The sequence below is a fragment of the Aspergillus undulatus genome, assembly GCF_047715775.1.
Source record: "Aspergillus undulatus strain CBS 261.88 unplaced genomic scaffold BDV17scaffold_10, whole genome shotgun sequence".
NCBI classification, from domain to species: domain Eukaryota; kingdom Fungi; phylum Ascomycota; class Eurotiomycetes; order Eurotiales; family Aspergillaceae; genus Aspergillus; species Aspergillus undulatus.
The window spans coordinates 87,661-115,495 of record NW_027396614.1 but is presented as its reverse complement, the minus strand read 5'-3'; the positions used below and the strand labels follow the sequence as shown (position 1 = coordinate 115,495).

The 27,835-nt window shown below is 51.7% G+C and overlaps 7 protein-coding genes across 7 annotated transcripts; 3 read left to right on the top strand and 4 right to left on the bottom strand.

The window, feature by feature from the left end:
- Positions 1 to 8,494: 8,494 nt before the first annotated feature.
- BDV17DRAFT_256474 (origin recognition complex subunit 4) lies at positions 8,495 to 11,194 on the bottom strand. Its single transcript, XM_073757080.1, has 3 exons — positions 11,177 to 11,194; positions 9,212 to 11,122; positions 8,495 to 9,158 (listed from the first exon to the last, which is right to left on the bottom strand). The coding sequence occupies exons 2-3, from the start codon at positions 10,843 to 10,845 to the stop codon at positions 9,128 to 9,130; spliced, it is 1,665 nt and encodes a 554-aa protein (XP_073618127.1). The 5' UTR covers positions 10,846 to 11,122; positions 11,177 to 11,194; the 3' UTR covers positions 8,495 to 9,127.
- Positions 11,195 to 11,721: 527 nt separating this feature from the next.
- On the bottom strand, positions 11,722 to 14,811 carry BDV17DRAFT_14290 (putative PHD finger and SET domain protein). Its single transcript, XM_073754334.1, has one exon. It carries the CDS (start codon positions 14,532 to 14,534, stop codon positions 11,805 to 11,807), a length of 2,730 nt encoding a protein of 909 aa, XP_073618126.1. The 5' UTR covers positions 14,535 to 14,811; the 3' UTR covers positions 11,722 to 11,804.
- Positions 14,812 to 17,172: 2,361 nt separating this feature from the next.
- BDV17DRAFT_288836 (putative proline permease) lies at positions 17,173 to 18,693 on the bottom strand (the record flags this gene model as incomplete). Its single annotated transcript, XM_073761502.1, has 1 exon — positions 17,173 to 18,693. One exon carries the CDS (start codon positions 18,691 to 18,693, stop codon positions 17,173 to 17,175), a length of 1,521 nt encoding a protein of 506 aa, XP_073618125.1.
- Positions 18,694 to 19,072: 379 nt separating this feature from the next.
- Positions 19,073 to 20,728, bottom strand: BDV17DRAFT_14271 (putative nuclear pore protein (SEH1)). Its single transcript, XM_073754330.1, has 3 exons — positions 20,279 to 20,728; positions 19,386 to 20,223; positions 19,073 to 19,321 (listed from the first exon to the last, which is right to left on the bottom strand). Exons 1-3 carry the CDS (start codon positions 20,462 to 20,464, stop codon positions 19,209 to 19,211), a joined length of 1,137 nt encoding a protein of 378 aa, XP_073618124.1. The 5' UTR covers positions 20,465 to 20,728; the 3' UTR covers positions 19,073 to 19,208.
- A 1-nt stretch (position 20,729) lies between these two features.
- On the top strand, positions 20,730 to 22,312 carry BDV17DRAFT_14261 (UDP-N-acetylglucosamine--dolichyl-phosphate N-acetylglucosaminephosphotransferase). The gene is made up of 3 exons (XM_073754328.1): positions 20,730 to 20,992; positions 21,046 to 21,226; positions 21,304 to 22,312. Exons 1-3 carry the CDS (start codon positions 20,748 to 20,750, stop codon positions 22,276 to 22,278), a joined length of 1,401 nt encoding a protein of 466 aa, XP_073618123.1. The 5' UTR covers positions 20,730 to 20,747; the 3' UTR covers positions 22,279 to 22,312.
- A 1-nt stretch (position 22,313) lies between these two features.
- BDV17DRAFT_14262 (aldo/keto reductase) lies at positions 22,314 to 24,189 on the top strand. Its single transcript, XM_073754329.1, has 2 exons — positions 22,314 to 22,416; positions 22,468 to 24,189. Exon 2 carries the CDS (start codon positions 22,854 to 22,856, stop codon positions 24,015 to 24,017), a length of 1,164 nt encoding a protein of 387 aa, XP_073618122.1. The 5' UTR covers positions 22,314 to 22,416; positions 22,468 to 22,853; the 3' UTR covers positions 24,018 to 24,189.
- A 436-nt stretch (positions 24,190 to 24,625) lies between these two features.
- Positions 24,626 to 27,559, top strand: luA (3-isopropylmalate dehydratase LEU1). The gene is made up of 4 exons (XM_073757079.1): positions 24,626 to 24,926; positions 24,980 to 25,011; positions 25,070 to 25,144; positions 25,202 to 27,559. Exons 1-4 carry the CDS (start codon positions 24,827 to 24,829, stop codon positions 27,320 to 27,322), a joined length of 2,328 nt encoding a protein of 775 aa, XP_073618121.1. The 5' UTR covers positions 24,626 to 24,826; the 3' UTR covers positions 27,323 to 27,559.
- Positions 27,560 to 27,835: the final 276 nt, after the last annotated feature.

Below are 27,835 nucleotides of genomic sequence, written 5' to 3'. Positions count from 1 at the left end.
ATCTTCCAGAACAAAAGGGGTGAGCCTCGCTACTAATACGGGGTTTAGATTCGTCTGACTGAAGACTGCTATTGTTGTTGCTGTTTTCATTTCTAATATTTTCGTTATTATTACTCCTGTCCTCTGCTAAGCCCATCAGCCCATACTAATATTTCTTTTGCCATTTTTTTTGATCTTTCGGCGGGCAGTCAGCAATCTTCTCCAGGGGTGAAGAATTCGGCCTGTCATTCCTGACCCACCGAGCACGCGGACGGTTTCATGCACCCAGACAACGTGGGCCAAGCCCAGATGTGGATGGATCGGCCTTTGGGGCGATCAAAGAACCTGGCCTTGCAGAAGACCAGGGTATCAGTACTACTACTAGTATCGCAATACCGCACTAACTTATCATCAGCTTCAGCTATCAACAATCCTTCTTTTTGGGCTTTGACACTGTAAACAAAGAAGCTCCTGTCAAACTGGGCTTGGCGAACTGTGCTTGGCTCCCTTCAATTTTCTCCAAAAAAGCTAATCTTGTGGTGGCTCTGGTGGGTTAACTTGGGTGTGGCTGGTAATGTGATACGGTAAATTACGCCAATCTTCATCCGATCAGCGGGTGTTTTTTTTTTTTTGTTCCTGAGGCTTTTTCTCGGCCAGAAACACAGCTTTCCATAACAGCTGCTTTGCTTTAAAGTGTCAAACTTGCCAAGTTGTCTTGATTGTTATCTCTATTATTGAGGCCAAACCGCCTCTGCAAAGAGCTTCTGAGAGCTCCCTGACAACGCAGAATCCTACGGTCGCCGGACCTGCATCAGCAACGTGGTTCACCGCAAACCGAGGCCGTCTAAGCACCTTCCAAATTCGGCGCACCATCACGCAGAAATCGAGCCAATGAGCGTGCCTTGATGCCGCCCTCTTGCCTAGCTCGGACTAGGGACTATTCCCCACCCCCAGGCCAACTTTGCAGTTCAAGCAGGATTTGCGTCGAAAAGCTTTCCCTTCTTCCTTGCGGACCGGATGCTGATTCGATCGACTGTGCAAGATGGATCTCGCGGTGATGTTATACCTACGAGTCACGACATTTTCCTTCCCTTGCTCCGTTCATAGCGCCCTTCCTGCCCACGTGGAAATCCACGCCAGCGTTGAACCCTTCTGTGCGATGCTCGACGGGGGCGTGGTGCTACCGAAGGCCTCCCAACCATGGCTCTCTGTCACGTGAATCAAGCATTTTCCAGATGCAGATCGAGACTCCCTGCTCACGAGTCAGGAAGTTACGAGGCAGGCTCAAAGTAAGGATCTTGATCTCCTGGCTCTCTCGAAAATGAGAGCTATCTCTGGTTGTGCATACTGACATATTCGCGCTACTTTGATCAAAGCTAAATTCGTTGTTTGCGTTGCCGTAGGCCTCCTGTTGTCGGTGACAACGCCCAATAACAATCGTGATTGACGCGATACGGGGCTGTTCAGCTACTGAGTCTTCAGTGGCTGAGCCGCTGAGCAGCTTGAGGGATCGGATTCCTTCGATGACTCCTCCAAGTGTTGCCTAGCCGAGATCCATGCGGTACCACGTGGACACACGTGGAGAGGAGCGACCGTCGCTCGGGCGCCTTGGCTTAGAGTCCGCCGTTTAGCATCGCCCCTTGAGCCGTATCTTGCGCTTTTATGACTTATCATTGGCAAAATATTTCCCGTCTGTTTAGTCGCCTTTTATCCCTAAGAGTTTCGTCGTTTTCCCAGGCTGGATATGACGATATCATTGGACGCCCGAACACTCGAGGTCATAGATATCATTAATCTCGGCAATTGCAATACAATCTAGGCACCATTTATCGAAGGAAAGATTACAAGAGCCGCGCGGACCGCGTCAACACTTGGTATCTGGCCCTCCGGAGTACTCGATACGACAGAGACGAGAGTGGGTATGGCCCCAATTCTCAGTTTTGATGTATCACCTCACATTCCCCTCTGTCCGGAGTAGTCTGCATTTTCTCCGCCGAGGCATCCTGGACTTATCCATTTTCATTTTCTCTTGAGGCTCAAGAATCGTTCAAGGACGGAAGTCCAGACATCGCAGACAAAGTTCAACTCGCGGCCGCTATGCGACTGGGAATGGCAATGACAAATACTATGCGAGTCATGAACAGTCCAGTCTTGGGTCTTTTTTTTCTACGCTATGACTCCGTCAGATTCAGCCCACGGAGAAGAGCAATCACAGAGCGGTGAGCAGTAGCACCAGCCGTGTCATTCTGGTCCACTTCAGAATACTCCACCATCCAGGTCATTAGGATGAATGATTGGATCGTTTCCCTCTCGAGACAAGTGTGTAATCCCTCCAGCTGATCACGATGGCAGAAGCATGCTGCCACTGTTAACTCTGTAGTACAGTAGTACTGTTGATGCCTAGATTGGGTTCTGTTGGACGAGGCCCCGAGGCTAGGTAAGTCCGAACTTCAATCCCTCGCTGCGGCGCTGCCTCGCACTCCAGTCCCGGCAAAACTCAAAACACGACGATCACTGATCGCCATCACTCGCGCTGGGAGGATAACTCTCCTCCGTATCACCGAGGCTTGCCGACGATCTTCAGGGCAGGAGTCGAAGAGACATTCGAGACTCCGGCTCAGCATCCAGCCCCGGCTGTATACATAGTATTCTGCTACTGGCCCAATTAGCAGCCTGGATCTTGTTGTGCTTTAGCAAGAACTATCTACTGTCGAGAAAGCGGCTGAGGTTCAACACATTAGCGGTAACATCAGAGTCGAGATCTGATATTCACTAAACGGACAACTATGTTTGCGTCAGCTCGAGAGGCGCTCGGATCCTCCTATGTCAGCCCAGCCATAACAATTATTGAGACGCAACTTGACCGTCAATCGTCGCAATCTCTCATCATGAATACTGGGCTCACAACTACCGAGACACGGGATAGCGCCCATGAAACAACTTCGTCTTGAGTCTTGACACTGTGACTGTGACGACCCTATAAGGTGTTCGGCAATTCCCGCTGCCAACCCACTTCCAACTTCCAACTTCCAGTGAACTCAACTACTAAGGGCTAGAGCTCGGGCACGGACTCTGTGGCTGTATCATTACAGTTGAGAAAGCCCTGTATCTATGGAGACCCTGGAGTGGTTTTGTCACACGAAGTGGTTGCCAAATAATTTGTTTGCTTCGAAAATCGACGCCAAAGCCAAAATGGTAATAAGACGGAGCCATCGTCGACTGCTCTAGTGAGGACGTTTCCCAAAATCAGCAGCTGCATAAGTGAGTCTGGTATCGACAACGGATCCTTCAACAACCGTCATCATCAACAGCCTCTGATTCATCACTTCTCTTGGGATATCTTGCAACTGTGGTGACTCGTGAGAGCCGATAATACTGAAAGCCACCAGATCCAAACTCGAGCTCATGAGGTCCTCAGCGGCGGCCCACCACTACCTTTGACGTATCTGTGGCTGTTTCGCGATGTATTATTCTGAAACGACGGAGCGGGATAGGGTGGACCGCGACACTGAAATTACTAGCCAAATTACGATGTGAAAACCACGTGGCATTAAGAATGGCTAGCCAAACTCTATGCTCCATGGTTTGTCCGTCGGCGTCAGGAGTGATCTTTCCCGTTTCTTGGACGGCATAAGGGATTAAGGCTAGGAGGCTAACATAGAAAAACAGGAAACACTATGAGCTTCCAGTGAGCTTTCGATTGCTTCTCTATATCCTGCACCAAGCACCTCTTCTGTATGGAGTGTTTGTTTGTCGGCGAGCAGACTACGCGGGATACGGATTTTTCTGCAGCGATAAATACGGCACACTTTGGGCACCCCTCTTACGTACTTCGGTTTCTGTTAATCAACGACAGCAACAGTTGAAGACATGATGCGCCGCAGCCCTTCGAGGAAGGATAATAATATCCAAAAATGGACGTCATCAGAGCACATTATTTGCTGCCCGAGCCGTCCTCAGTGTTTGTTTCTGGAGCCATACTCCAGTCAAGCCTTGCTTTCGCACGTAAGCTGCCGAACTATCTCCTTCCCAACAAGGTCACTTCTGGATCGTATGATAAGTGCTGCAGAGACGATGAGCAAACATTATGACATGACCTCGTCGCCACCGCGGTGGGGAAGTCGATTTTCCAGAACGGCAGAACCCACGGCATCTCCAGTCCCAGACCGTTTATTTTTACCTCAAGCGGCGTAGAACGACACGCAGAATGTTCTTCGGCGCTAGAAGGTAGGGCTGGTCTAGTCTCAATCCTTGACTACTCTTGAACTTGAGGCGCAGCCTGGCAGGTGTCATAACAATTTCGCCGATGTCTGAAACTACGTTTCTCAACCATAACAGAGTGCACAGATCCAAAACCAAGAGTGCTGTGTGTCAAATTGACAGGTATGTATGACATTTGTTCTAGCAAATGGTTGCATCTCCCCCTTTCCAGATCTTTTGTTCATCTACATACGACTTGGACGACCCCTTTTCTCCTCCAAGTATGATTGTCGCAAACAACGACCAATTTGAATTTGCGAATTAATGAAACCATACAGAGGGCGTGATACGTGTTCACTACCCATCCACGGTTCTGGAGATGACTTAATCTCCGCCGGTGGCATACACCGACACGATTCCAACGTCCAAGTCCGAAGTCGTCAATGTGAGCACCTTACAGGCCAAGCCACTAGAAAATTCCCACTAGAAAATTCCAGAAGAATTCCAGAACATTACCCGGTTTTCGCCCGTCTCTTGGTCTCAGGTTTCAAGCGGGTGCACTCCCCGGTTCGGGTTTACCGCATTGCGCAAATGCGCTGGAACAATAATATGCCTGCGATACGATATGTCTGATTCTTGTTCTTGAACCGCCGGAGTCGTTGGACGGCCCAGCTCATGGCTGAGACCCGAGTTCGCTCAAAGTCAGTGGCAAGCACCAATGAGAGCCCTCACTAAACCTGAATCCTTGACAGTCACTCAGGTGTATAAGACAAGCTTACGACCATTGTTAGATGAGTTGCCTCTACAAGTCAATATGGCAAGCAGTTTGAACCTTCCCCCTTCGTGAGCTGACATGTCGCAAAGTTCAAGCCTTGCTGAGCTGTGAGCGCGCTCTGTGCCATCTACTGAGTAGACTACTCCGGCCACACCGTGACAAAGAATCCAGGATGATCCGGAGAAGTTTGGCGGAAGATCGCTCAAAAATTGGACTTAGGAGATTTTGCTTCCGCAAAAACAGCCGAGGATCTTCACCGTATTTCTTTTTCCTTAGCGCGTAATTTTTCCTTGCGCTAGAAGCTCCATTACGATGATCATTCTGGACTCTGGTCCCTAAAACGGTGTCCAGCCCACGGCGCTGGGAAGTCTTTGCCTTCATGAACCATGGAACGCTCTCTCAACCACGAGGGTGGCAAATTCAGGGAGAAGCAGATCGATCGATCCGAGAAGCAGAGTAAACTCCCCACCTATCAGCTTCATTTTCGAGACCACGTCAGTTTCGACTGCGAAGCCAGGGAAGATGGTCTCGAAGGCTGAAAGCCCGCCAAGTCGAAATGTGAACCGACCACTCACAGAACAGAGCTATGACTCAGGAATGAGCTCTATCCGTTCTAGAGTTAGAATGATCAGGATTCAGAAGCGTGGTCGTAGTCGGTCCAATGGATGCAGCGCAGAGATGCAGACGCTGATCCTTGCTTTCCACGCGAGAATGGAGCTGATGAAGTGAGGGAGCAAGACAAGGGAGCTATCTTGGTCGTGGCTGGTTGGCCTTGAGGTCACTTGGCTGAGCTTCTTCCGACGATGTTCCAGAAGTCACGGGCTAAACACCTAATATGTCTATAGGGCTTTGATCGTGATACTAACACAGATGCTAGTACTACCAGGCAGGGATCTGTTTGAACACGTGCTGTGTGCCCGAGTAACCTGGCTTATCTTTTGCGGAGTATAGGAATACAGAGCCAGCGCAGCTCGCCTTCCAATCGTCCACCTAGGCTGACCACGGGCTCAATTGACAACCGATAATCATGCCAATCTCCCACCCGCACTAGATAGATTAACCCAGCAGAATGTCGTGCATTAGTGCCACAATGACAGCTCGAACAGACCGCTCCTTCAGCAGCGCCAGGCCTCAGCTCCAAACATCCCAGCCATTTCCCCAAAACGGTCTCTGCTGGATTCAAGCCACAAATTCCACCGCCTCGTTGCACAAACTCCTCTCAATGTTTGCTCTCGTGTCACAGCCATCATTGGCAGCTGCCTATCGTGTTCATGCTCTGCAATCGCCATGCTTCCGACTGCCTCCGGCTCTTCAACGTGGCTTTGCTTAGGTTGTCCAAGCTTGCTGCTGTGTCTGTGTCTGTGTATATGTTTGCGTTCGTCAAAAGGTCTGCGTCAGACGTTGTCCGACTCGACTCGGAATCGCCTTAAGGGTTTCTGCAGCGAGTCTGCAGTGATTCAGCATGCATGCATAGCCTCCTATCCATGACATTTCTGCCTGGAGCAGGGTCGACTTACGAAAAGAGGTCTAGATTTTTCGTCAGCGGAATGGGAATTATGTACGTTATAACTTAGTCTGCGAAAGCTTCCGCTGATTAAGTCTTGACCTAGGCATCACCAATACTCATGCTTGGGATCGGGATCGGGTTCTCAGTCAGTGCTGAGTCTAGCTGCTGACTGCTGACATGGACATGGACATGGGTGCCCCTATTGTCATCGTCAGTGCGTTCGTTTACACAGGGTTGCCCGTGGCGATGTCATGCCTTACAGACCCTTACAGACCCTACCATGGTCGTGGAAGGTGCTTATTCTCGTTCTTACTCCTGCTCACGCCGCTCGTGTTCGGGGCAGAGGGCGGCGACTCCGGTCTTACCTACATTCGGGTATTCGACTGCCTGTACTCTGTACTTTATCGTCGACGTCGATCTCGTCATCTGTAAACGAGTGCGTATACGCAGCCTTGTGCAGAGTACATGCGCTTCAGCTCTTCGGACTCAGGGCCCGGTACCTTACTCCGTTGGATTTCGGCTTCGGGGTACTCTTCATTATTCAGTCTGTCTGCACTAGGCCCTGATTACATTACATACATACATACATACATACATACATACATAAGTGCCTATTCAGAACGGGCGTCCTATCGAGTTTGGGTGCTACGTAGCGAGTAGGTGACTGCTTAGTCTCCGTATCTATTCCCAGGTGCCTACGTGGTACCCATATAAAGATCTAAAGCGGCAGAACATTCTATGCAGGTATAAGCTTAGTCTAATCCTTAGGTTCAGGCTTTAGTTTTTTACGATCTAGCGGGTACTGACCATGTACTTGTAACCCTATGCGGATATGTTTATACCTATATATATCTACATCTCTATACTTCCTATCCATCCCCAGTCTCCCGTGGGGATCGGAGAATTCCTGAAACGCTCGACGTCCTGTGTCAGGACCCAAATTTAGTCCCTGTGACAGTGACCGTGGCCGGGCACGGTAAACCGCGAATCTCGTATCGCGTATAGGCTAGACAGATCGGTACTTAGGCTTTCTTCTGTAAAGGTGGAATCTGTGGTTGGCGAAGCGGAGTACGTCCACAAGGCCATCAAGTAGGGCTCGTATACGACATCCGCAGAGCTACCTATTCACCTACCTACTTAATGTAATCCCCATGACCACAGCCAAGTGTCTACAAAGTGAACAGTACCTGACTAGTTGATAAACACGATTGACATGGCGCGAGTCGAGGCCAAGGCTAGGTCTGGTCTAGGATGATTGAGACTTAAACAGTTAGGTACATACACCGTACTGGGCAGACTACCTACAGAGTAGACTAGGGTTATGGGACTAGATAGAGTGGAATGTACTGAGATGAACTGGGCGATGAACGGATAACCTTGCAGTAGACTACTAAGGCCGTAGCTCCAGGTCCTTCATTGGCCATGTACAGTAATGTGCTGCGAAGTATCAGAAGGTCTCACCCTGCGATTCATTTTCAGCGACTGCACCGATCAAGCTAGATGCTGTACTGCACGCAGATACCGACTAAGATCGGCCGGACGAACGATGCTATTATGGTCTAGCTGTAAACGTATGTAAAGCGTGAAAGTTTGGGAATCTGTAACAGGGGTTTTGAGTCTTGACTAGCTACTGAGACAGTGACGTCCAAGTTCGATCTGTGACTTGCAACTGCCGTTCCGAGGTCAAGATTAAGGTCAAGGAACTTGAAAGGGGCCCAGGGTAGGGCCCATGCGTCTGAAACAGTTAGTTCTATCTGTATCTAACTCTTAACGCGGCCTAGACGAAACCTGCGACGCCGGGTCCAGGGCCTAGATAAACTGGGAGCTAGAGCCCTAGACTAGCTATCAAATCACATTATTATTACATCACATCGCGCCACCCTGCTAGCCATGCACGATTCACGACTCCGGTAAGGTGATCGGAACTCCTTCCTCTGGAGACGCTAGTATCTAAATACCCCAAGATACCCCTCTGCAGCATGGATCTCATCCGCAGACTACGCATCACGCCACCACCTCCCCAGCGCGCCTCCCCGTCCCCCACCCTCCCCCAGCAAACCCACCACCTCCTCAAAGCTAATCTCCACTCTAAACATGCGCCCATCGGCCGTCCCACTCCCCCCACCAACAGGACTCACAAGACCCCACGCCACAAGCCGTTCCCATGCTTCGCGCGCGACGTCGCGTCCCCAGACGCGGCCGGGAGTGACTGAGGCACCGGAGACTGACGCGCTCGTTTTGGCGGACGTCAGTAGCCGAACGTACTCTGCGTACGCGGCGGGGAAGGATAGAGCGAGGGTGGCCAGGTCTGCTGCGGACTGGGCGGGGCCTTCGGTGGCGGGGTCGTATAGGGCTGTTAGGCGGGTTGCGGCGAGGAGGAGGGAGAGGGGGAGGGAGGTGGGCGAGGAGCTTGAGATGTGGGCCATTGATGGGGTGAAGGGGAGAGGGGGCGGGTCTGGGCAGGTGAGGAGGTTTGAGGTGAATGTGCTGGGAATGGGAATTTGGAGTGCGAGGTGGTGTTTGTCTCGCAATGGGCCAGTGGAAGTAGTGCTATGATGGAGCTCGGTAATGGCCATGAGTGCGCTCGTGAAGAACTCCTTGACCGACTTAGTCTGGTGGTATATCCTGCGCAAGTGGCTTTGGAATGCCGGATCGACCCAGAGTCCCTATGATTGTCGTGGTGTGAGCAGAGCACCGAGGTTGGGTCGGGGCTAGTCTTATATTGAAACAAGGGACTGACTCTTACCTGCAGATAGGATCTCCACCCGTCCAGAGCTCTCTTCCAGCTGTCCGAGCTAGCGATCGACTGGTCATCGACGCTGAAACTGGACCCTCCTAGCGTTTTGTCCTCAAGATCAAGATCCGGTTCCAGATCCAGCCCAGCAAGGCAGGCATCGGAGAATATCTCGAATGTCCGCGGAAGCGGCACGTAGACGGACCTGTGACTGAATCGGCTTTTGACGCGTTTCTCCAACATCTCTGTGACGTCCACTTTTGTGGTTACCCCGAGGACTGCGAGGGGCGCTTTCCGCGCTTGCGCGATATCAAACAGGTTGTAGAGTAAAGTTTGACGAGGGTGAGTGACAAACAGGTCAAACTCATCCAAGACAATGATGATCGACTTGGCCGTCGTCTTCGCGCCGTCGCCATTGCTACTCGAGGCCTGTAGCTCCTCGGGATGCGAAAGCATTGCAAGAAGTGTCGCCATCGTGTCGGCGTAGCTAGTCACCTTGCCTGCTTCCTCCTCTGTAGCGGTTTCCCGACCAAGCTGCTGCCATATCTCACGCAGCGCCAGCCGGTCATCCGTATGTAAGAAGCCGTTAAGCCGAACGACATGGAAGTCGTTTTGGTGCGACTTCCTCAGAGACGAGACGATTGTCTCGATGATAGCGGTCTTCCCTGACCCACGCGAGCCAAGAAGAAGCATCGAGTTTCCCTCTCCAACAGAAACAGTCTGCTCAACAAGGTGATGGACCTTGTGGTATTCGACATCTAGCCCCTGCAGCGGGACCAGCCTCTTCCCATTGAGCTTCTCGACCACCAGTTTAGTCAACAGTCGCACCTCCTTCTCGTAGCCGCTGCGAACAAACTGCTGGAATTGCTCCGCATACGCAGGCAGAGGTTCCTGATCCTCCCCAGCCGTAGTCGTAGTCTCGCCCAAACCCTTGGCATCCTCTCGGGCAAGGTCTTGTTGCAGCTGCATGCTAACAAGATCATCCAACCCGTCCTGGAAATCGTCAGGAGATTCACCATCTCCATCTCCATCTGCATTGTCACCACCCTCCGCATCAGCCCCAGAAAACCGCACAGAATTCCTCTTCGACCTCGTCCGCGTAACTCTCTTTGCAGGAGGCTGCGGCGATCCAGTCCCAGACCCAGTCCCATCCTCGAACTCCGCATCATCATCCTCAGCCTCAGTCTCAACCTTGTTCTCATCCCCATTCTCCGTCCCCGATTTTGACACACCCGACAACCGACGCCGACTCGGGCGCGCACTAGCACTCGCAGTCTTCGAAACCGACACGGTCGATTTCGGTTTCACCGCAGACGTAGCCTTGGGTGTTGACCGCGGCGTCCCCGTCCCCGTCCCCGTCTCCTTTGCCTTCCTCACTGACCTCGCACGCTGAAACTCAACAGGCGTATCCTCATACCGATCCGGCACTTTGCGCTGCCGACCACTAGACCGCGTTCCTGCTCGCGCTGAGGCAGGGGTTGTCGTAGCCGTAGCCGTGGCCGGCTGATTCTTTAATGGTGTCGCGGCGTTGGCGGCGGTGACGGCATCGGCATCTTGCATTGTTATATCCCCATCGCCATCGCCAGCGTCGTCCTCGGGCGCCGAGGTGTCGGAGACTCGTCGCCGTTTCGCGGTGCGTGGGCCGGTCATTGTTTAGTATGTCTGGATGTTGGGTTCGATGAGACGAGAGAGGGTAGGGCGTGCTTTGGTGCACAAGGGGCAGAGATTTGAACGCGGAGTTTCGGGATGATGGACTGGTTATCCGAAGGATTTGATGGCAACTGCTGGTGGAAGGATAGGTAGGATTTAATGGCTTGCGAGCTTGATATCAGTCGTGTTGGAACTTAAGAGCGCTCGCGCTCAACAGCTGGGGTCGCCGGGGTAAAATGTTTGCGGGTATCGCTAGGGATGCACTGAGAGGGACAGGCTTGATGTGTTAGTATAAAAGAATGCAGGAGGTAGAAGGGATGCGGAAGCATACAGTATGCGCTTGGTCGGTAGCGTAGACAGTTGTGATTGTCTGGGAAGATGGATGTCGATTATTGACTTGGTGTTGCTGAAGCTAAAATCATGCCTCAGGCAACACCTGTGACGCGAAGTCAGGTGCCTCCTTAGATATATATTTATCTTGACTCGACCTGTCAGAACAAGGCACTTGTACAGTTGTACTCATCCGAACTGCTGTTCATTTTACATTGACTACCTGAGATTGAAAGGAAAATAGGAGTGGAAGCTAGAGCCTCATTTATTCTGGAGACCTAGCTGGCGCCAGGCAATCCCAGTTCATATTGAAGATAAAAGAAGAGTAGTAAAGACATATCGTGAAGCGGAAGGCTGCACATAACTAGAGCAGTGACCATAGTCCTCTTGATCCGAGGTATCCCGTAACCATTCCCATTAGTTGTTTCCGCCCAACGCACCGAATACGCCGTCCTCGAACCCATCACGAAAAGAAAACACCCAAGCCCACGACGAACGCCAGTTCAATCCAGTCGTTTACAAGTCAACAAAAGAGATAGCAGTAATAAAAACAAGAAGAAGAGACAAAGATGTCGTCAGATGTATCAATGACAAGCCGTTTCTGCTGAACCTAGAGGGAGAAGAGTTGATCAGGAGACTGAGGGAGGATCTGCGGTTGGCATCGAGTCGGGGACATCTTTTATCGTCACATCAGACGTAGTCGGGCTCCCAAGTTGGGTCGCAGAGCTGACTTCCGCTTGTGTGTTATTTGTCTTGACCAAACCATCCCGTCTTTCCGAAGGCTGAATAGGTGCAGTAGGCGGTGGCATCGCGGTGGTTTGAGCCTGGATTTTCTCAGACGTTGGTGTTTTCAACGAACCTCTTCGACTGAGATAATCACCTAGACTAAGCTTCTTTTTCACCGGACTTGGTGCCGCCAGTCCAGCGCCTGGAGGAGCAGTTACCGCGGTGGAGTGATGTGAGGAATGATCGAGAGTAGATGGAGATGATACAGCCGATGACACCGCGGAAATTGGACTGACAGTAGAGGGATGGAAGGTGGCAGTGGCTGGAGGAAGAGGCACCTGGAGGTCCACATGGGGACTTGTGGCCTTGTGTGCAGGAAGTCGAGTAATGTGTGCTGCGCTAGAGGGCCATGGTGAAGTTAACGGCAACGCCTTCCCCGGCCCTCGCCCATGAGACGGCGAGATATCCACGGACGGATTCCGTGTCTGCGAGCGTGCGGAACCCGTGGGCGAATCTAAATCTCGCATTTCTACATCTTCTCTTTCTCCAGATACACTTGGTGTGGTAGCTGTGGGAGTGGCGACTGCTGGAGGGTGCGGCAATCCTTCATGTGCAGACTTGTTTGATTGAGGAGAGACAGGCTGTTGTCGGCTGGTATGCTCGAGCCGAATGCGATCAGTGTGACATCGCTTGAGCAGACGCTGTGTGAGGGGAATAAAGTTGGGTCGCTTGGAAGAAGGAGGTGAAGGTAGTACTCCATTGCTGACGTCAAGTTCTGCTTGAACGGCAGAGTCGACGTACTGAGAGTGGCCCGATGCCGACTGTGTTGAAGGTGTGCTGGGACCAGACGGTTTGCCTGCAGACAATGGAGGTGAATGTGACTGGAGTCCATAGGTGCTCGCCCCAGGCGTCTGGCTCGATTGTCCGCTGACACGCTTCTTCCGTTTGTGCGGCACCTGTTGATCCTGCTCTAACTGCTGGAACTTCTTCTCCGCGGCCGCAATCTTACGTCTTTCGCGAGCAGACAACTCGGACTCTCCAAAAGCAAAGACCTCGGTGGGGGTCTGCAAGGTCGGTGTCAGATCACGGCTGCGGGTCTGCCCGCGGGTGGAACTTGATGCAGAACGGCTGTCCGCATGATCGTCATCTTCAGCATTCTTGACGGTTTCGCTGCCAGCACGGCTGTTGTTTGGCGGTGACACGGTAGACTTGCTTTTAGTTTTCCTTCGCTTCGCATGAGCTTGTTTCATGCTTCCATCCGCGATGAGCTTCGGATGCCGCCGACGGTCGAGACTTGAAAGGAAGCAGTTCGGCGGAGGTATGCAGGCGCAACCACCAAAGTTAGCCAGTACATTGCTGATGCAAATGGCAGCCATTTCCGGCACACTTTCGCTTGGTTCTTGCTTGACGATTCCATTGGTAGATCCGAACAACTGAGCGTCAAGGTACCACGTAGTAGTTATTTCCGTATCCGGTGCGATGTCTTCTTTAGCGACAAAGCAAAAATGGTATTCCACATCATTCGTAATGTAGGTTTTCATGGTCACATTTGGTCGGCAGGACCTTCTCGCATAACGAAGGACACTGCCTTCTTGCCGGGCGTCGATATAGATTGGTAGTTGAGGGTGGAAGAAGACAAACGGCTCAGGATGCCGTAGTTCCTGCCAACGGTTGCTGGGATCAAGCGAATAATCACGTAGCAGACCAATCGTCCCTGTGATCTCTCCAACGATCTCATCCTTGCTGACACCGCTCTGCGTTTTGAGGACCTTCCAAGTCGGATGCTGGCCTTCAATCTCAACACTAGAGTCTGTTGTCGTTTCAAGTGACAGCAACGGCCAACGAGACTTGTCTAACGCAGCACCTGACTGTGTAAAGACTTCGGCAGGACGACCGTTGGCTACCTGCGAGAGCGTATCAGGATTGTGGACCCATGAGGTCAATTCTTTCGTAACCGGCAAAGTCGCAAAGATATTACCACCAGAATCGTTGAGGCCTTGATCCTGGTCGTAGAGGTGAAGGAACTCTCGAGAGTAAAGAGGAATAGTTGGACCTGACGTTTTAGTTGGGCTCATGGAGCCCGCAGTGCGCTTGCGCCCATCAGAGTTGAGCACCGGAATTCCAGACAGTGAACTAACCGAGCCGGACGCGCGGTGGCTGGTTTTCGTCTTTTTGGGAGGGGGTTGGTCACGACTGCTCGACTCTGAACGCTGATGAAAACCATTTACCTGATCCCCATGATCCTTGACTTTCTTCTTATGACTCTTCGCGCCCGATCGCTTGGCTTTCCGGTCACCACCATCGCTCTGTTCTCTGAGACGCTTCTGTCGCTCCGTGGCGCGCCGACCATCGAGGTGACGGGGTTCACAATCGACGCAATTGTGGACATCTGGGACGTCCCGAGCATGATAATAGCACTCAATATGTTGCCATGTTTCGCATCCCTCGCAGAAGACCGTGTTCCCATCGTCATCTTCAAACGCGCAGATGCATTTGATGGTGTACGGCTCCTCCTCGTCGGGCGGAACCGAGTCCGAGATAGCGCCGTTGACAATGGGTGAGTTCAGAGGGGCGGTGACCGGGAAGGGCTCCGTGGCTGGATGCGTGATGGCGACTGGGGAGGTCCCTGTCATAATCCGACAGAACACCCCCTCAAGCAACTACTACAAAGCGCGCTGATGTTTGTACTTGCAAAGGAGCGGAATGGGTAAAGACTATACCCCTAACCACATATCACAAGTACCACGAAAAGTCTTCGCCAATGTAGTACCTGTTCCCAGGAAGATAAGTGCAATCCAAGAAGCAAGCGAATAAATAAGGTAGTGGCGATAAAATCCTTTGCGAGTCAAGGCAAGAATCGTCCCACTGAATGTTTGTCCAGAACGTAGTTTTCAGAAACGAAGGCTCGCCCAACAGCTCCAGAAGATCACGTTGTATCGAATGTGGATAGGATCGAACCGACCGAGACTGAAGTTCGAATAAGTCGCGGATTTATCAAGGGCGCCGTCCACCCTGACGTCTGCGACCGTGTGAAAAGAGGAGTGTATCGAGGGTCGAGAACCGATGACTTCGAGTAGGCGAGCGAGGCATGAATCGCATGGAGAAGGGGATAGCGAAGGAAGAAGGCGACGCCCTAGCAGAAAGTCGACGAAGAAGGCGAAATAGATGAGAATGTGAATTAAGAAGGATGGTTGAGGAAGGAGAAGAGAAGGGAGGTAAAAGGGTGAGGGTGAAGGCGAAGGAGATGGGAATGTGGGAGGGAGAGACGAAACGATGGAGAGGGAGGGACTCGATGGAAGCAGCTGAGGTGGAGCAATTCGAGACGAGCGAGGAAGAAGGAAGAAATGGTCGAGTCCAAGACGGCAGAGGAAGCGAGAGATTGAAGGAGGGAACAAGAGACAGAGAGGGAAGAGGAGGGAGTGAGAAGACACAGAACGAGAGCAGAGAGCAGGCAGGCTAAAGCCACGGATGGGCCATTCAAGCGGCGCGTCCCAGACCAAACTTGAAAAAGGAAAAGCGCGGAATAATTTTTCCCACCCGATCGTGATTCTGGGGGAGCTGTGCTGGGCGATCAGGAGCTTTGCAAGATTGCGCCGCTTATTATGTCAGTGTTTTCATGTCCAGAGGCACGAGTTGAACAGCCGTTAGGGTGGGTAAAAACACGGGAAGAAGGGGAAGAGTAAAACCATGATGGAGGGCTGCAACGACTCCGCGAGAGGGGGGGAGTCGACGAGGATCCCGTTGGAGGAACGAATGCGAGCTCGAAGCTGAAGGAGCAGTGTGCCTTGTTTTCGAGGCATCGCTGGTGCCGTTTGCGGCCTGGCGGTTGCAGAAATTGCAGCCTGAGGCGGGCAGTAGAGGCTAGACCAAGTATGGTTAGTGCAGGGTATAGCGGAGAACGCAACCACCCCGGGGGAGGTGGGGGGTGGGGGGTGAGTGATCGGGAGCCTAATCAACACTGACAGGCAGATCATGACGGGGGAGGTCGTCGGTTGAGGCTGAGAAAGATTAGCTCACTGGTTTCTGATTAGCAAGAGATGGAGATGTGTTAGTCGATGGCGTATCGGCATCCCGTCTGACTTGAAGGGAGCTTCGCCCCTCAAGGTACAGTGAGCATCCGCGCGTTCCTGGAAGTAGACACCTTGAAGCAGGGCGGCAGGAAAGCTGCGACCTCAATAAATGTGCATGACCTTTTGCAGGCAAATGCTAGTATGAATAAGCCATAAATGGAGAGATGAGCCGCAGGATTGTGAAATGAAAGCCCAAAGGTGCGACGATGACAGACCCGACCAGAAAGGGAGTCAAAAGTAGGCGCCAAATATAGGAATAAAAAAACAGTCAGAGAAGTTGGGCCTCATATCGAACCTTGATAAGGCCTTCAAAAAGTGGCAGGCAGCCAGAATCAGTCTGCTGGGAGCATTCATGGCCCATCTAGAGTTGAGAAGAAAGGCATTCTCTCAGGTTAGTTTGAGGGAGAGCTGTTGATCAGTGGATAGATTGGATTTTGGGAAGGAAAGAATGTATCAAAGGGATAAGGTAGATAAAAAGTGAAAGGGAAGCAGAGTGAGAGCCAGTCCAAGGTAATAAACAAGTCATCTGAGCCGAAAAAGGACTGGGGAGTAACATGATCTAGTTCGTGATCGTTGCAGAAATAGTGATAGGCACAGCATCCAGAGAAGTGGCAATATTCAGTATTGACACTTCGGCAGTAGCCGCAGTCTAGCTTGCTGATAATAGTGCTCATAATGTCCCTTGTTGATGAATGAAATGGACGACGGAGAGTTGAGGTGTTAAATTGATAGCATTCATGACACATGCTCCGGCAAGCGAAGAATGTGGACAACGCGGGAACCGGGTCCTGGGCTCCTGATACTGACCGACCCAAAGTATTGAGCTTTTGGATGGAATTTTGAGCGAGAGATCTCGTCCTTTTAGGGGCTGAGAATTCCGTGCGTGGCGAATTTAACAGGGCGGGGAGAGAAACTAGCGGAGGATGCAGTGTTTAATCCTGTCGGGGTAATGGTCCTAGGTCCCGACTGCCTTAGGCATTTAGCCCCAGCTCAATTTCTACTAAAGCTAGGAGATCGAAGAAAACCAATCAAGGAAGACGAAGTAATATATATCTATTACCGCGCTTCTCACACCGATTTAAAAAAATAAAAATGAGTAGTACAAAGTCTAAAACAAGCGGTACTCAAAACAACGAGCGACGAACATATACACTAGGGTCTGATCGCCGGAAAAGTTTGGTTAGGTAATTGCAGCCTGACTTCAAGTCGTTCCATGCTGGGGTGTGCGTGTGGTCGGTCTTTCATCCTCGGGCCTTCGCATTTGCATTTCAATCACCTGCTCTTGAGATTGTTCTTCGACCGTCTCACCACGAACTTCGACCGGAGGCCCCTCCAAGTGGGCCGACTTTTTCCGCACTGCGGTTATGAGTCGATGTCCACCGTACATAAAGCCGAACATGCCGACGGCAAGATAGGCAGGAATTGCATTGAAGGGATTGAACTCTCGAGCAACAGCGACCTGCAGGAGGTTGAGTGTCGTCAACACAAGACTGACAACCAGGCCGAACCATGCACCATAGGGCTGGACAAAGGATCGATGCACAGACAGAATTTCTGCCTTGTTTATCACTCTTCGGAACCGGAGGTAAGATATGCAGGAGCACATCCAGGAGAGATAGCCGGATGTGGTAATGAAAAGCATTAGGTAGTTGTACACCCGAGAGCTGGAGGTGATCATGCACAAAAAGGCAAGCCATGCAAATCCTGCTGAGATCGCAACTGACATGTAAGGGACATTCCAGCGGTTGCGAATCATAAACATTGCTGGAGCATGGCCTGTCTCCGCCATTGTAGACAGCATCCGGGAAGACAGATGGAGAAAAGAGCGCCCAGAGGCCACAGAAGATAGGAAAATCAGTCCAGTCACGAGTGCCGGTAGCAGTTTGATTTGGGAGTCATCCATGCCGATAACGAAAGGCGACAGTCCTTGGCCCATACGATCGTTCGTCAATCGTTGATCGTCATATGGACTCATTGTAGTGGTAGCCAATGCGCTCATGATGTGAAGTATGAACATGACAATGTTTCCGTTACGGGCAGACCTGAAGATGCTATTTCCTGGCTCTGAATCATGCTGTTCGGCTCTTTGCACTGTTAGCTCTGGGATGAAGACGAATGTGATTGTACTGCAGAGAAGGCAGTAGAGCAAGCCAAGTAGGCGACCCGTATCGCCTCTCAGCAGAAACTGGTTGAAAGCGCCAGGATCATTCCAGTATTCGAAACCTCCCACGACAGCACCTGGCGAGCCCGAGCGAATAGCGAGGTAAAACGAGATAATGATGAGCCCGACCGACGTTGCGATTTTGATCCCGGTGAATAATGCTTGAGTTCTTCTGAAGAGTTTGTCGGGCAGCATATTGAAAACGAATAGCACGCCCATAACACCGCCCATGCGTAACGCGATGTCGGAGCCCGGTTCCCATAATCCAATGTTGACCATCGCAGTCGTGATTTCAAAAGGAACCATCACAGCTAGAGCAGTCCATCGAAGGTAGGATATCGAAAAGCCTATGTGGTCTGAAATGTAGTGATACGTATGAGCGATCATTGCGCCATTGCGGGAGAGCGAGTGAGTCGAGATCTCGGCGATGGCAGTTGTCAGACAGAAAACCAATGCGGATATGAATATATAGGAGAGAATGAGCGATGCAGGGCCGCCGACCGCGAGTGCCTGACCGGTCCCGACGAACAGGCCAGTTCCGAATGTCGGTCCCACCGTCATGGCTTTTGGTAAGAATAATGACGAATAATAGGTACGGGAAAGTTCATAAACACATGAGGAGAGCTGGTGAGAAGGTAGGACTGGAGCGATAGGGGGTTTGCAGAGAAGAGATCGAGACAAGACGTGGATAACCTCCAGCTCCCGTGTCAAGCAGCATGGTGCCTGCCGTTGGGTGTTGTTTTGCCATAAGGAACCGGCGTGTGTGGTTCCTGCCCGAATCGGACAGTCCTGGTCTTGAAACATATAAGGAAGGAGCGAGGACCTGGAGCTCAAGATCGCTCAAGTACGTGGTAGAGCCAGACGTAAAGGAGATTAGTATACGCAACTCAAACATCAATATGAAGCCCAGACGATGGGTATCACAGTCTATAAGACGAGGGAACTCCGTGAGCTAGGCACCATGCACCTCCCCAAGGTAGACAACTCTGTTCGCCAGTCAATCACCGACCATATGCTTGAATTCACCAATTCCCGGTGCCAGAAAGTGCCGACGCAGAAACAAGAGGGTAACTTCATTAGCTCTCATGCTCAGCCATCTCCGTCTCTGCATATTCAAGCCATTCCCCGGACAAGGCTCTCTTCCAAAATCTAACGACCCCGTCATCGCCCGAGGAGACAATACAGTCACCTGCGTCTTGGTCAGAATATTCAAAGCGAGATGTTGCCGTTTCAGGCAAGTTGAATGGACTAACCGGCGTAGGAAAACCCGACTTGCCATACATCGAGATGTTTGCTGTCGATGCATGCAACCTCCTTATATGAATGCTTGAATGGCGAGTCACCAGTTGGGGGTCTGTTGATCATCGAAGTGGGCGCACGGCTTGCGAGAGCCGAGCCTATCCCTGACTGTGCTGTCGAGCGCGACGACTGAGATTGAGCTGACGATTGAGAATGGTTGCGGTCGGATTCTCGGGCACTGGTAGACGAGAGGGATGTATACACTTCAAATACTCGAACAAAGCCGTCTTTGCATCCGCTTGCAATGAGATCATAGCCGCGAACTGAGCCATTAGCCCAGGACACATCTCGAACCAATCCTCCATGCCCTGACAGCTCTATTGCATGGTAGAAGCGGCGATTGGAATCCATGCGAAAGACTTTTACAGTATCCATAGCAGCAACTACAAGAGAGAGGCTCTTGCGGTCCGAAGAAGGCTGGATTGCGTGTGTGATATCCGTAGGGTCGTGGTGGAATTGCACTTTGAAGCTTGTCTCCTCCCCGCGTGGAGGTGCTGCGCAAACTCTGAATTCGTCAACGGTCTGCCAGTCAGCAAGCGAGTCCGGACTGACGGGCTCCAGAACCATCAGGAAGCCGTCGCGCGTTATAGCAGCAATCCAGGATTCAAGGTCAATGTTGCGGAAATCAATTGAGACGAAAGGATGCCGGTGAGGCGCCATCATGCGGAATATGGCTCTGAAGCGCCGGCCAGAGTTTGGCGGCTGAGTGACATCTTCCTGCCATACTTTCAACTTCATATCCTCCCCAACACTGCCAATGTGCTGGCCAGTGAAAGGCCCATTCCAAGTTGCCTAGGCGAAGTTGTTAAAATATACTCCCTCAATGGTCCAAAACGGACGTCCTTACATCACGAATTTCCGCGTCATGGGCACGCCAGGTGTCAGTCAACTGCCATTCGTTATCTTTCTGGTCCCAGACCTTCATGCGATGGTCCGACGACGCGGTAACTATGCGATTGCCATAGAAGTTGAACTTGGTCACAGTAACTAGATCGCGATGACCGGCGTCGAAGTCGGAAAACCCCGCAGACATTTCTGGTCTCTGGGGAACTCAGGATCCCAATTGGAAGATCTAGACCCTGCAAGACATACAGCTGGACGCGTACTACAAGTGTGGTGGCAGACTGGATTGGATGGGTGCGACTCACACTGCGCTTACCGCCTTTGGGTTGCCAAGTGGCCCCGGCAGAATGGCGTAATGAACGGGTATATTTGGGTATGTTTGGCGTATTTTTGGTATCCTCATTTCCGTTGTTGATGATTTGTCTTCAGCCAGTTTGCTACTCACTTGCCGGGAATTGGGAGATACTCACACAATGGCTCCCACAACTTCCAATCATCTCTCCCGACAAGAGACATGGAGTCTCTTGCTTCTGGCGGGTGCCTGTCTCGGCGTCCTGATCAATGCCTATGAGGGAGAGGGTGCGCCTCTAATACCAGCCATCGCCTTCAGTGGAATCGCTTTTGCTGTGACTTTCAGTATGATAAGATGGCTTGGCCCTGTCTTTATACGAGCAGGATTGAGTGGAAAGGACATGGCAAAACCGACTCGTCCAGTCTTGTGAGTGACCCCGTCATTGGTGCCTTTGGAATATTAGAACTGATTCTATGTAGGCCAGAAACTATGGGCGCTGTCTGCGCGGTTGTTTATCTTCTGGTGCTCATCTTCTTCATTCCCTTTGCTTTCTACAAGGACATTGTGGCAGCCACTTCAGGCGGTGGTAATCGCGACGTTGTGCTCGAGGTTCATCACGTAGAAACCGGCCGGACGCTGCACAGATTTCCCCATGAAAAGGTTGATTCTCCTGGTCCCAATCCACTTATTTCCAACTCTCAAGCTCGGGGTTATTGGCTAACGAGAATGAATTATAGCTCGCTTCGTATCTGTCTGGCCTCTTATCACTTCAGTGCATTGTTATACTAGGACTTGGCGATGACCTCCTCGACATTCGATGGCGACACAAAGTCCTGATTCCGGCCTTTGGCGCCATTCCAATGCTTATGGTCTACTTTGTTGACTTCGGTGTCACGCACGTTGTTGTTCCAATGCCCTTGCAACCGTATCTTGGCCCCTTCTTTGATCTTGGCTTTTTGTACTACATGTACATGGCTGCAGTTGCTATCTTTTGTCCGAACTCGATCAACATGCTGGCTGGAATCAACGGAGTCGAAGTGGCCCAGTCACTTGTGATTGCTGTTTTACTGATGGTCAACGACGCGCTGTACGTGGTTACACCGTTCCGGCACCCCGCCACGGATTCTCACCTCTTCTCTCTCTACTTTCTACTTCCATTTGTGGGAGTCTCGCTGGCGCTGCTGTGCCACAATTGGTATCCGTCCAAGGTATTCGTGGGAGATACTTACTGTTACTTCGCCGGAATGGTCTTTGTTGTCGTTGGGATACTGGGGCATTTCAGTAAAACCCTGTTGCTCCTATTCATTCCGCAAATCTTCAACTTTGTGTATTCAACTCCTCAGCTCTTCCACCTGATACCTTGTCCGCGACACCGGCTCCCCAAATTCAGTGCGCAAAGCGGGCTTCTTGACGCCTCAGTAACTGAATGGGACGCCCCGCCTTCGTCCTTTATCGCGACAGTCCTAGAACTGTTGCACCGGGTCTGTCTGGTACGGATTCGAAAGAACGAGCAAGGCCAAATTGTCGAATCAAGCAATCTGACAATTCTCAACCTGTGGTTGATATGGATGGGGCCAATGAGGGAGGATCGGCTGGCATTGAGCATGGTGGCCGTTCAAGCTGTATGTGGACTGTTTGGATTGTTTGTACGCCATTGTCTGGCACTACTAGTGTTTCCCTCCGACAACAGAACGTTTGGAGAGATTCTATAGATATTCAGCACAATACATATGCTCGACAGCGCCATCGGCATTCAGCACGCAACCTAAGGTCCCCAACGAGGTGACTCCCACCGTTGTGGGCTCTGCAAACAGTGCCCTGGCTCACATCAGCCACCTGCAGCATTATCGGTGAGTTTAAGAGCTTGTTGAACGTTGATCATCAACCTAATGATCCTGAAGCTCTGATTGGTTGTGGGCCGTATGACCTGACGATTAACCCCGGGCTGCTGACTCCTAATCGGAATTCGGGATTTGCACTAAGCAAGGCTTGCCGCCACCAAGTAGTCACCACTAACTCCGGTAGCTCTACTGTCGCACTTGGAACTTAAACGGATTTCCGACCACGGATTATTTCAGCAATTTTGAGCCTGGAACCGTGGTGACGTTGACAGTATGATTCTCTTCCAGTGATGACCGGAGATAGTCGGCAGGCAAACGCTGGCACCCTCGCTGGCGTTGTATAAATGCCTCGAACATGCCACGAAAAGACGACAGCAGAACAGTCGAACCATCAATCAATCACTTGCAACTCCTTGTTCCAATATTGAGTCCTGTTTATTGTCACCATGTCTGACTTCCTAAAACCTGCCCCCGAGCCTCGTACTGAACTCGGTCGGTACCGCGTGCTCTCGTCAACCGCCGGAATCCGAGTATCACCATTCCAATTGGGAGCCATGTCCATCGGTGATGCTTGGACAGGTATGATGGGAGCAATGGACAAAGAGTCTTCGTTCAAGCTCCTAGATGCATACGATGAGGCCGGTGGCAACTTCATCGACACCGCCAACGCCTATCAAAGCGAACAATCAGAAACCTGGCTGGGCGAATGGATGGCATCCCGAAAAAACCGCGACAGAATGGTGATTGCAACCAAATACACGACCGACTACAGATCGCACGAAGAGGGAAAAGGTAGAGCGCCAAACGCCTGCGGAAACCACAAACGCTCCCTCCACATGAGCTTGCGCGACTCGCTGAAGAAACTTCAAACCGACTGGATTGATATCCTCTACGTCCACTGGTGGGACTACTCCACGTCTATCGAGGAAGTCATGGACAGCCTGCATATTGTGGTGGAGCAGGGAAAGGTGCTGTACCTGGGCATCTCGGATACTCCGGCGTGGGTGGTAAGCGCTGCAAACACGTACGCTCGTGCGCACGGCAAGACCCCCTTCAGCGTCTACCAGGGTCGGTGGAACGTGATGCTGCGCGACTTTGAGCGGGAGATCATCCCCATGGCCCTCAACTTCGGCATGGCGTTGGCACCTTGGGATGTGCTTGGTAGCGGCAAGTTCCAGACAAAAAAAGCCCTAGAGGAGCGTCGAAAGAAGGGAGAGGGACTGCGTACGTTCTTGGGTCCTGGCGAGCAAACGGAGGAGGAGATTAGAATGAGCGAAGCCCTCGCTAAGGTTGCCGCCGAGCACGGGATTGAATCGGTGACGGCCATCGCCTTGGCTTATGTGTTGCAGAAGGTCCCTAATGTGTTCCCTATTGTGGGAGGCCGCAAGGTCGAACATCTTCACGACAACATGCAGGCGCTTAAGATTGAACTGACGCCAGAGCAAGTGGAGTATCTTGAGAGTGTTCGACCCTTGGTGTTGGGATTCCCGTGTGATGTGTTGGGCCAGGATCCCAAGATGACGGGAGTTGCGCCTTGGGGTGTGACCATGGTACACAAGTTGGCTGTGCAGCCACGGCTTAAGGGCATCCCACCTGTATCAACTCAGTGAATCTCAAATACACGCATAGCTTTGGCGTTGTCATATTATATGAATATCCACGGAGGGTCTTCGAATACGATAGGATTTGTTATAAACTTGGCAGGTGTTTAGTTCAGTTAGTGCATAAGAATGTCAATCTCTTCTCATGAACGAGTCCACTTATGTGTAGCAGTAATTCAACACAGAATACTTCCCTCATAGGCGAGTTTTCTATATCAAGCAAGCAGGGCTTCTCATTTCTCAGACTCTCAGTGACTTATCCACATGCCGCATGGAGGAGGAGAGGATAGAGTAACTCCCCGGGCTTGGCTTCATTATACCCCGCGTATCTCGGGCAGCCATGGACATCGACCTCCGTTCCAGGACCTGGACCATACAATTTCCTGCACAATGATAGAATTCATATGGTGCAATAATGGACTATTTTTTCGGTCCAAACAACGCGCTCCGATTACACCGAAGGATCTCCAGCCATTGGGCCAATCCCGCGACAAAGCGACGCAGGCCGAGCACATCGCCGGTCATCGGAGCAAGCGGGGTCAGTGATCTACCAATCAACGACTCTACATTAAATCTTACATCCCCGATATCGGGCCAGGCAAAGAGCCCCTCGAGGGAGTGGCCAGCGACATCGCGATCTCCAGAAGATTCTTAAATATCTGGGAGCTTCTGGTTCTGTGTCTGATATCATTTTTTGGCTCAAAGTTCTCTTCTGGAGTTGCATTACTCCTCATTACTCCTCTTTTAGCAGCGTCGTCCTTGCTTATTATCTCCATTGACTTGACTCCGTTGTTCTATTCTAGACCTAATTGCCCCTCATGCCTGGCGCTGACAGGAAGCCCAAGACCCTGTATGACAAGGTCTTGGATGCTCACATTGTGAACGAGCAGGAAGATGGCACTATCTTGCTTTACATCGGTATGACTGGCTTGCAATCGCTTCTCATGAGCTGGATACTGACTTTCTTCTAGACAGGCATCTGGTCCACGAAGTGACCTCTCCAGTACGCTTTGCCTCGCGCCACAACACATTGCCTGACCTCGCCACTAACTCGTGAACAGCAAGCCTTTGAGGGACTCAAGAACGCGAGCCGTAAAGTCCGCAGGCCGGACTGCACTCTTGTTACCGTCGACCACGTATGTAACACCATTCTACATGCTTCCAGCAGCAGCAAACTGACAGGCTCGTCTTAGAACATCCCTACCACGTCGCGAAAAAACTTCAAGAACGTCGAAGAGTTCATCGAAGAGAACGACTCCCGTATACAATGCTCGACCCTCGAGGAGAACGTCAAGGACTTTGGTCTGACATATTTCGGTATGGGTGACAAGCGTCAGGGTATCGTCCACGTTATCGGACCCGAGCAGGGCTTCACTCTCCCCGGTACAACTGTCGTCTGCGGTGACAGCCACACCTCTACCCACGGTGCCTTCGGTTCGCTCGCCTTCGGTATCGGTACCAGTGAAGTCGAGCACGTCCTCGCCACACAGACCCTCATCACCAGACGCAGCAAGAACATGCGCATTCAGGTTGACGGCGAGCTTCCTTCCGGTGTTACGTCAAAGGACGTTGTTCTGCACATCATTGGTCTCATTGGAACAGCTGGTGGTACAGGGTGCGTCATTGAGTTCTGCGGCTCCGTGATTCGCGGACTCAGTATCGAGGCTCGGATGTCCATGTGCAACATGTCCATCGAGGGTGGTGCGCGTGCTGGCATGGTCGCACCCGACGAGACTACCTTTGAGTACCTAAAGGGCCGCCCTCTGGCTCCCAAGTATGACAGCGTCGAATGGAAAAAGGCCGTCAACTACTGGTCTAGCTTGGCTTCCGACGAGGATGCCGTCTACGACAAGACCCTCTTGGTCGACGCTAAGGATATCGTCCCCACAATCTCCTGGGGTACTTCTCCTCAGGACGTTGTCCCCATCACCGGCGTCGTCCCCGGCCCCGACGACTTCCAGGATGAGGTCCGCAAGCTTGCCTGTAAGCGTGCCCTCGACTACATGGGCCTGACTGCCGGAACGCCCATGAAGGACGTCACCGTCGACAAGGTCTTCATCGGCTCCTGCACAAACTCCCGTATCGAGGACCTGCGCGCCGCTGCCAAGGTCGTCCGTGGCAAGAAGATCGCCTCTAACATCAAGCGCGCCATGGTTGTCCCCGGCTCCGGCCTCGTCAAGCAGCAGGCCGAAGCCGAGGGTCTCGACAAGACCTTCACAGACGCCGGCTTCGAATGGCGCGAGGCAGGCTGCTCCATGTGCCTCGGCATGAACCCGGACATTCTCTCCCCGCAGGAACGCTGCGCCTCCACCTCAAACCGCAATTTCGAAGGCCGTCAGGGCGCCGGCGGCCGCACCCACCTCATGTCCCCCGCCATGGCCGCAACAGCAGCCATAGTCGGCAAGCTCGCCGACGTGCGTGAGCACATCGCCGAGAGCCCGCGCCTCGGCAAAGTGCAACCCAAGGTCGACGTGAAGCCTGAAGCCGAAGAAGTCGACACAGAGGAAGAACTCGACCACATCCTCGACCAACCCGCCGACAACGAACCCCACACCAACACCTCCTCCCAATCAACCTCAACCTCCTCCGCCGGCCTCCCCAAATTCACAACCCTCAAGGGCATCGCGGCTCCCATGGACCGCAGCAATGTCGACACAGACGCCATCATCCCGAAACAGTTCCTGAAGACCATCAAGCGCACCGGCCTCGGCACAGCCCTCTTCTACGAACTCCGCTATAAAAACGGCCAGGAAGACCCCGAGTTCATCCTCAACCAGGGCATCTACCGCTCTGCTAAAATCCTCGTCGTCACAGGCCCCAACTTCGGCTGCGGCTCCTCGCGCGAACACGCCCCCTGGGCCCTCCTCGACTTCGGCGTAAAGTGCGTCATCGCCCCGTCCTTCGCAGATATCTTCTTCAACAACACATTTAAGAATGGCATGCTCCCTGTCGTGATCCCCGACCAGAGCACTCTCGAAAACATCGCCTCTGAAGCCCGCGCAGGCCGCGAAATCGAAGTCGACCTCGTCAACCAGGAAATTAAGAATGCCGACGGCGTTAAACTCGCCTCTTTCGACGTCGACGGCTTCAGAAAGCATTGCCTTGTTAATGGGCTTGATGATATCGGTCTTACGTTGCAGATGGAAGATAAGATTCAGAGCTTTGAGAAGCGACGCACGCTTGAGACGCCGTGGCTTGATGGGAGGGCATACCTTAAGCGTGGAAGGAAGGCTGGTGGTGCGACGATGGTTGAGGCTGCGCCGGTGCCGAAGACGAATCGGGGGGATGTCAAGGGGGAGCCTTTGGAGTGGTAGACTTACCTTGCTCTCTTCTTTTAATATGTTATGATGAATGATTCCAGCTTTTCTCATTGCGAGGCATGAACCCGCATACATAAAAAGAATTCTTTTTTGAATCTTCGTGTTCATTTGATGGCATTTGTTTCGTTCAGACAACATTTGGACGATTTTTCGGGCACAACATACCAGTCCGTGAACAATATACCAAGTTGCAGAGTAGTTAGCAGTCGGAATCACAATAATAAACTGATTGAACAGATACTCGACGCGAAGCTTTTGTAAGAATTCGTCCCATTCCGGAATAAACTTTAACAACCACGACATATAAAGAAACAACGGAACAGACAACATAGATAGACAACATGAACAGAGCAGACATTCAACAAGATTTTGGGCATATATAAGATAAGAAATACAGAAACAACAAACATCACAACGAAACACTCAGCTCATTAGATACATCTCTCTCTTTCTCACATTCGTAGGTAGATGACATAACATAACAAAGTGAGCACCTTCAGTATTAGA

Excerpts from the sequence above, each read along its gene's own strand:
- BDV17DRAFT_14261 (XM_073754328.1), top strand. The coding sequence starts at position 20,748 with ATGGCTCCCACAACTTCCAATCATCTCTCCCGACAAGAGACATGGAGT. Across the intron at positions 20,993-21,045 it reads AAACCGACTCGTCCAGTCTT|GCCAGAAACTATGGGCGCTG; the intron begins GTGAGTGACCCC and ends GATTCTATGTAG. Across the intron at positions 21,227-21,303 it reads ACAGATTTCCCCATGAAAAG|CTCGCTTCGTATCTGTCTGG; the intron begins GTTGATTCTCCT and ends AATGAATTATAG.
- BDV17DRAFT_256474 (XM_073757080.1), bottom strand. The coding sequence starts at position 10,845 with ATGACCGGCCCACGCACCGCGAAACGGCGACGAGTCTCCGACACCTCG. Across the intron at positions 9,159-9,211 it reads GACGGGTGGAGATCCTATCT|CGGTGCTCTGCTCACACCAC; the intron begins GCAGGTAAGAGT and ends CCGACCCAACCT.
- BDV17DRAFT_14271 (XM_073754330.1), bottom strand. The coding sequence starts at position 20,464 with ATGTCTGCGGGGTTTTCCGACTTCGACGCCGGTCATCGCGATCTAGTT. Across the intron at positions 20,224-20,278 it reads ATGACGCGGAAATTCGTGAT|GCAACTTGGAATGGGCCTTT; the intron begins GTAAGGACGTCC and ends AACTTCGCCTAG. Across the intron at positions 19,322-19,385 it reads AGTCGGGTTTTCCTACGCCG|GTGACTGTATTGTCTCCTCG; the intron begins GTTAGTCCATTC and ends ACCAAGACGCAG.
- luA (XM_073757079.1), top strand. The coding sequence starts at position 24,827 with ATGCCTGGCGCTGACAGGAAGCCCAAGACCCTGTATGACAAGGTCTTG. Across the intron at positions 24,927-24,979 it reads CACTATCTTGCTTTACATCG|ACAGGCATCTGGTCCACGAA; the intron begins GTATGACTGGCT and ends ACTTTCTTCTAG. Across the intron at positions 25,145-25,201 it reads CTCTTGTTACCGTCGACCAC|AACATCCCTACCACGTCGCG; the intron begins GTATGTAACACC and ends GGCTCGTCTTAG.
- BDV17DRAFT_14262 (XM_073754329.1), top strand. The coding sequence starts at position 22,854 with ATGTCTGACTTCCTAAAACCTGCCCCCGAGCCTCGTACTGAACTCGGT.
- BDV17DRAFT_14290 (XM_073754334.1), bottom strand. The coding sequence starts at position 14,534 with ATGACAGGGACCTCCCCAGTCGCCATCACGCATCCAGCCACGGAGCCC.